The sequence below is a fragment of the Sycon ciliatum genome, chromosome 1 (genome assembly GCF_964019385.1).
Source record: "Sycon ciliatum chromosome 1, ocSycCili1.1, whole genome shotgun sequence".
Classification (NCBI taxonomy): Eukaryota; Metazoa; Porifera; class Calcarea; order Leucosolenida; family Sycettidae; genus Sycon; species Sycon ciliatum.
In genome coordinates, this window is record NC_088643.1 from 30,225,606 (window position 1) to 30,233,437 (window position 7,832).

Below are 7,832 nucleotides of genomic sequence, written 5' to 3' on the forward strand. Positions count from 1 at the left end.
TGAAATTTTAATTTTTGCCTTAACTTCCCCTTTAAACAAATTAAATTTTGTTTAGGGATGACGTCACAGTGCATGGAGTAAGCACTGCAATCTGCATGCATGCACGCCATCAAGAGTCATAATCATGTACATGTACAGTCAGTCAACTTCACGACACTCGGCGGGGCATCAGAAAAGTGTCCTTATTCGCGAAGTGTCCTTTATACTCAGTACCCGAAGTCTCATTATATGGATCATATAGTATAGTTTGATGGGACTTTGCTCTGCAGATCTGGGCATGGAAATGTTGTCGTTATTGCCGAATTGTCGTTATATCCGCAGTCGTTATTAGCGAAGTTGACTGTACATTGTACTACAAGCCTACTCTTGACTGTTGTATGACGCCATCGATCCGTGAATAGGGACCCGGCAAATATGCCGGCAATAAATCGAGCATTTTAGGGTCCAAATATCACACGAGCACAATCGGTGATTTCGCGGGCATAATCGGCTGGTTGCTGACGTTTGTCGAGTGGATAGTGCGGATGAGGAGGAGGCTGAAAGTGAAAGGTATGAGGAAAACAAGAAGGTGGTTTCTCTGCTAAACAAGCTGAAACCAGCAAAGCTATCTGAACTTGCCAGACCCAGAAAACAGAAAAAGAATATTTTTTTGTTTCCTTTATGTCACAAGTTGAGAATGCATCTTTTTGTGTTGGATGGATGCGAAGAAAGACCTGGATTTCAAGCGAAATTTTGTGAGAATTTCTGGGTGATTTTTCGAGCAAATTTGTGCCCAGTGCCTTCGCTGCGCCTGTCCGTGCAGAGTGAAGGGCTAGGGAGTCGTAAAATACCGACTTTATGGTCGGTGCATTTTTTGTTTCACTCGATCGAATAATTTTTTCACTGGAAGAAAAAATGCCGCGCGCTGGTTTGCATGCATGTGCATGCTTTGATAATGATAGGGGCGACTGTTATGTGTTGTTGTTGTACTTTTCGTCTTTGATGAAAATCTGAAGACTGAATGCTCCTGGCAAATACTTCACAGTCTTCAGTTCAGGCTCTTTACTGGGCAACCCAATGTAAATAAAACACGGACATCTCTCTAATGATATCTGTATAGCAATGGTGGTGTGGAGTGTCGTGGACTATGCACAGATCGAGATCAAATAATTCGTTCCGTGGCCCACCGAGGCGTGATTTTGACGGAAGGGCACGTTCGCCACAGCGGAGATTTGGATTTGACGACAATGGGCCAGGTCCTAGGCGTTTCGACTCGTTCAGGAACAGGTCTCCACCCCGCGGTAGACCGATGAACTACCATGCAAGAGGTGGTCCAGGCGGTGGCTTCAGAGATGAGCGTCCAATGGGTGCGCCTTTCTCACAGGCCCGTCCCTTTGGCAGCAATAGACCCATGTTTCAACTGCGTGTGGAAAATCTGTGTGGCGATATACGTGACCAGGACATGAAGCAAGATCTACTACACATATTCCGGCGCCATGGCAACTGCAGTGTTTATGTGGTGGATATCGGTCGTGGTATGACCAAGGAGGCATACGTGACTTTCTGGAGCCTGGATGAATCACGCAACGCACGCCGCTCGGAAAACGAGCAGCGCCTGTATAACATACCAATGCTCATTCACGTGCAGCGCGAACCCAGGGTGTTTGGCATGACCAGGCCTGTTGGCCATGCTGAGATGCGGCGTGAGATCAGGGATCCGAATTTCCGACCGGATCATCGTTCTGATAGTGGCCCACGATCTAGGTCTGAGGGACGGAGCAGTATGTCTGACGACTCTATACCAACTCGTACACTGTTTGTTGGTAATCTGGACAGTAGTACTAGGAATCAAAAACTCCATGAAGTGTTTGGGAAGTTCGGCGCCGTGGAAGATGTGGACATCAAGGCCCCGCGCAATGGAGCGAGTGGAACATTTGCCTTTGTGCGGTTTGCTGAGATAGCTTCAGCAAAAGAGGCAAAACTGGAACTACAGCAGAGCCTAATTGGAGCCAGTCGTATTCGCTTGGGCTATGGCCGCGGTACACCATCTGCTCGCATCCATATCAGTGGCCTGGGTTCGTGGTGTTCTTTGGACTGGTTGGAGCGGGAGTTTGATCGGTTTGGCACAATTCATCACATTGAGTACAGCAGTGGAGATCCAATGGCGTTGGTTTCATTTGACAGCGTGGACGCTGCCAGTGCTGCGGCTCGTGAAATGAACCGAGCCGACGGCAAAGACCTGGAGCATTCCATAGTGGTTAGCTTTGCAGAGAGTCGGACTGGCGGCCCTGTGCAAGATTTTGATGATAGTGTTGACCGAGAGTCTAATGCTGGACGCACTGCACCAAGTGAAGATAAAGAAAGCCACCGCCGTAAGCGGCATAGCAGCGTCAGTAGTGAATCAGCGCCCGCATCTGAGACAACTGTGTGTGAGCAGGTGGCAGAGGATAGTAGTGAGCAGCCAGCCAGCAGCAGTCATCAAAAGCGTCGGCGGCGCAGGACCAGTAGCAGTGATGAGGATTCCCAGGCGAAACGTGTGGCGACGGCTGCTGCTGTACCCAGTGTTAGTCACTCGCTCTTGGAGGTTGCCTCTGGCTTACAGCTTCTCTGGACAGGGGCATTGGCGCTACGCAAAATGTCCTTTGCGATGAAGATGTTTGTTGTGTCTGGTGATCCATCACTTGCCTCAAACTTCCTGACTAGTGATGTGGAGTTGGTTTCGATAACGCAGCGCCTAAGATTGGATGCAGAAAAATTAGACGAAGTGCGTCGCAGAATGACGTCTAGCGGGCCCAAAGGCTACTGTGTGTTGCTTGCTGTGTCCGCAGACAGTGACGAATCCACTGTAGCCAACAGTGAAAGAACTAGCCAAGGAAAAGAAGAGAAGAATGGAGACTTACAGGTGAAACCACTGCGCAATCTTGTCCTCTTTTTGAAGCAGAAGCAAGCTGCTGGTGTTGCGCAGCTGTCGCCCGCGGCCAAAGATTCTGCAGAGTCAACTACAGAGCGTGCTGAGACTGACATGCAAGACCAAAGTACAGGCAACAGCAGCAGCAGTACTGAGACAGGCTGTGGCGTTCTTCACGCGTTCCCACCCAGTGAATTTTCTCAAGAACAACTCGCCAGTGTGACAACGGCGCCAGAGTTGTCAGATACCACCCAGGACGAGGAGCATTTAGTGATAGTCATAGTCGGCAAATAGCCACATGAAATTCTTTATGAAATATCTATTGCGGTCTTGTTCTATAGTGTCTCTTCTTCTCCTTAGGTGTGGTCCGTTCTGCTGGTGATTGCTGGCCATTTCGCTTGCAGTTTGTAACAATGTTTTGCTTGACGGTTACTGTAATTGTACATAGTATGGTGTTCTTGTGTGCTGTGCAGGCAATGCTCTTGTTGTTTCTTTTTGTCCTGTCGCCATGTCGTGTGCTTAGTGCCTTGCTGTTGAACGACCGTGCACTTTGCTTCTTCTTTTCCTCGTCCCTCTGTTCCAGTTGATCTGGGTAGCTGTGGGCACATTTGCGATGCTCTTACATTTTTTGTTTCTTTCCATCTCATTCTCAGCCTTTTTTGGCCGTTTGTGCCACACGCCCTTCTTTTATATTTTAATTATGAGATCAATCTTGTAAAAGCGCAGCTTGTCCTTTGTCCCATCTCCTATTCTGTCTTTCACGTTTTGTTAGTCTCGGACTGTTTCCCGCGCTTGTATTTTTCTTGAAGTTTTGGGCATTTTGACATGAACGAAACCTGCTGGCTGACTGGTTGGGTCTGATAACTGCAATGGGGTTCTGCTAGCAAGTAGCATGCCTGCATATCCACTGATAACCGCAATGGGGTGCAGGGCTAGCAGGTAGCATGCCTGCATATCCACTAATAACGGTAATACATGTAACCACAATGGGGTACAGTGCTAGCAAGTAGTATGCCCGCATATCCACCATCACTCCTGCTTTGTAGCACTACATGGTACTGGGCAGCACAAGCCATAGCAGCTTGTGCTGGGATTGCACCATTCAACAGCTTGCAAGGCTGAAGAATTGACCACCACTATTCAGCCTGGTCTACACCACACAGCTACATGCATGCATTGCAGACACACGCACTTTTTGTACTGCTCCTGACTGCACTGCCTAAACTGGTCACATGTGTATCCGGGGGAAAAGAAATACTGCCGGCATCAAGGTATTGTATATAGTACGTCCAGGGATCCAACTGCATTTACCCCTGCCATGCCCTCAGTGAAGGTACCGGTGATACTTGATGTATAGATTGCTTAGGCATGTACACACTCAGTTGCACTGTGCATGTACATCAACATTTCAACGATGGAAGCAACGTACATACAGTACATACAGCACACCCAGGTTTAGGCGACCATCCCACGGTGCGAGCAAAAGCGGTCGTTAAAGCCAGGTGGTCTTCAGAAAAGGTCCCATACATTCGCGGCATGCCGGGCGAAGCACATACATGTACTTCCATATACTGGTACTCAAATTGACAGGTGTTGGATACAGTGCAGACGAAGCACCTACGAGTTTATGTGTACATTCCTCACTCCATTGCATGCAGCGCACCCTGCACTGTCACGCGCCATATCCGTTCACTGCATGCACTCACTTCTAAGCGCATTTCAACCCCGTTGCAGTCAAGCCCAGCACTTTTGGTCGCTGTATGCAGGTCAGATATGGCTTACACTTGGTACACTAAAAGTAAAAGTCGGTCGTTGGTCGCACAACGCAAGTGGTTCCTGTTTCCGGTGCAGTTTTTATGCAGAACTGTCCATGTTCATCATGCTACTACAGTACTGCCGGGCGCTGAAGAACGGGCAGGCTATAATTCCACCTTTTTTTTTTTAAAGAAGAACGGTCTAGGCCGGATTCTTTGCAGATAAGAATGGAAACCGTAATGTGCACTATAATGTGCACTCAGACAGAAACATAACTTTGCACAAATGTACATGTATGACTGTACCATCGAATGAGAACGAAACTACTGTGTTCACGAAAATTACGAATGGGCTAGGCTAGAACCCTGACCACCGTTCTTCGGCGCCCGCCAGTACTGTACATAGATTGGCTGGTGTCCGGGATCACTCTAGCGGCCCTATACTCCGCTGTAGACCCGGTACAGGTGTAGACCTACTGCTACTAGGATTGTGGAGATTGAAGACAATCCCCAGTTTTTTTTGTTGTGATCTGGTCCCTGACAGTATAATTGTAACAATATGCAACGCAGGCCAGACGTCTAGGGATTTTTGATCATTGTCTACTAATGAGGGTTGTCTTGTAACCAATGTCGTACTAACGGGGGTAGACCTGTACATACCGTAATGTCGCGTATAAAAGCAGGTGCTTACGGCCGTATAAGCCGGGGTTCAAACCATGCTTCTATTCAAGTTATGCTTCTATTTAAAACATGCTTCTACGTCAAAATCTTCAGTCTACACTGTACAGTGCACATTGTCATGCATGTAGTGTGCACATACATGCACTTGCATGTATGCTTCTATTCAAATCGTGATTCTGTGTCAAGGCGCTCTTCAAAAAATCGGCTTCTATTCGAGTCATGCTTCTACACGGGTCATGCTTCTACACGTGTCATGCTTTTACGCGGGTCATGCTTTTATACGCGACACTACAGTATACAATGTACATGCATGTACCGGTACATGTATATGCCCAAGGCCTTACCTACATGTACTTGTACTCACAAGACCACATAGCTTTACTTTTAGTGAATTTGGGCATGGCTTTATGTGTAGCTGTGTCCATGGGTGATACACAACCATATGCATCGTTATGCATAATCTTATCCATGTACTTACATGTACATGTATGCATCGCCGTATGCATGGAGCCCTTATGCATCACCGTATGCATGGAGGCCTTATGCATGGTGATGCGTAACAATATGAATGAAATTATGCATAACTGTATGCATAGCCGTATGTACGTACTAGTAGAGTAAAGGTGCATGCCAAAGTACAGAGCCAGCGTAGCACGGTAACTATGGTAACAAGGAAGAGTTGTGTCTACTGCTAAAGCTGATTTTAGCCTGACCTGTATATTTACACAGGGCACTCTCTACACACGGGAAGAAAAGAACAATTCGAACGTGTGCCATTGCCATTGCTACTCCAGAGTTCAGGTTGCCTGCAAAAGGCGGCAATCATCCCAGCAACTGAAAGCCGTTATAAAGCAAGGAATAGTCACGGTTTTACTACTCCCTGGTGACAAGCGGTGTTGGCAGACACTGGCTTGTGCACGGACATGGGTATGCAGGAGGAGGGCATAGCCGCATACGGATACTAGTGCACCGACAGTCACACCATCTACACTACACTATAGCCTGTACAGGGATCTTTTCTTTTTTCATTTTTTCATGGTCTGCTCCACCATGAATGTCTACACAGGCATGTACATGTACATGTACCCTGTACCTACTTCAGGGAGGCCTGCACACACATGTACATGTACATGTACATGTACATGTACACACACATGTACATGTACATGTACGGTATTAGATAAACCTTGTTTTGTTGAAAACATGTTGTCGGTTGACAGCATGTTACAAGGCGGAGGCGCACTGTGTTTGGAAACAGTGCCCCATACTAGTTACTGTGGATGGCTGTAAGGGGTACTGTTTCTGAACACAGTGGTCCTCCGCTTTGTAACGTGCTGTCAACCAACAGCATGTATGTGTAGTGCTCCCTGGTACTAGTGGTAGCCCTTTCCCTAAGATGCCATAATGTTTCCCAACTTATGCTTTTCACAACTGTGCCAACAGACGTGCAAGTTGCTGAAATTGCATCCATATTTTCAGAAAAAGCTCATATTAAAGTTGCTACCATCGCAACAACAGAGTTCTTGTGCCTACAATGATGCCAAAAACAACCAAAAAAGGAGCGGAAATGGCAGAAGGGTAGCGACAGCAAACTCTACACACTTTCCTACTGTGAACTGTTACTTTACATCGTGCAAGTAACCTGCTGCACGCATCCTCCATCACCTCAGACAGTGCACGAAAAAAGGAATGCACATTATGCAACTACCGTAGATCTATTGTTTCTCTGAAAAGGAGTGAAGTGAGTCTGAAGGCACACAAGAAATAAATTATAGTCTGTGACTTTTGATCATTTTACCCCCATGCCATTAGGCCACTCAGTTGAAGGTTGCGGGAAAGTTGCGAAGTAGTTCACGAAAATGAAGAAAGTTGCGAAAGTTGCGATTTCTTCCAAAACAATGAAACATTGCGAACAAGTGGCGAGCATCTTTGGGAAAGGGCATCTCCCTGGTACATGCCTCTGTTGTGTGTGTGTGTGTGTGTGTGTGTGTGTGTGTGTGTGTGTGTGTGTACATGTACCTACATGTATATACCACAATGTATTTTAAACTGTTGCCGGAGGGGGGGGGGGGGAGTTGGGGCTGGCAGATGGGCTTCTACAAAGTTCAAACACACTGGCACAAGGGGCAGGTACATATCATGTACATGTGTTGGAGAAGGAGCCAAGGCCGGTATGATCCATGGTAGCCTAATTCTTAGCCTTATGCTTAGGCCGTTAGGGCAATGCCCTCAAAAGACAGGCTGCAACACAATCATGTACATGTACAGGTATACATGTACATGTACATGTACACAGGTTTTCTTGTATCTCAGTCTCACCCAGGTAACACTGTGTGATGTTGATGCTTCATATTTATTATTATGATGGGCATCAGTGTTCTAGGTACATGTACTTGATATGATGGCCAATCTCACGGTCCACCTGGCAGTTACCTCCCTACGCTCAGAATGATAGTAATTATTAATATCAATGATTGCCGCGGTTTAATACGTACGGATAATGATGTCTG

The 7,832-nt window shown here is 46.9% G+C and overlaps 1 protein-coding gene across 1 annotated transcript; it reads left to right on the top strand.

Moving 5' to 3' along the window:
* The first annotated feature begins 944 nt into the window (after positions 1-944).
* Positions 945-3,711, top strand: LOC135822314 (RNA-binding protein 15-like). Its single transcript, XM_065335059.1, has one exon. The coding sequence runs from the start codon at positions 1,127-1,129 to the stop codon at positions 3,179-3,181; it is 2,055 nt and encodes a 684-aa protein (XP_065191131.1). The 5' UTR covers positions 945-1,126; the 3' UTR covers positions 3,182-3,711.
* The last annotated feature ends 4,121 nt before the right edge of the window (positions 3,712-7,832 follow it).

Bases quoted from the DNA above. Each gene is read 5' to 3' on its own strand.
- LOC135822314 (XM_065335059.1), top strand. From the start codon at position 1,127: ATGCACAGATCGAGATCAAATAATTCGTTCCGTGGCCCACCGAGGCGT.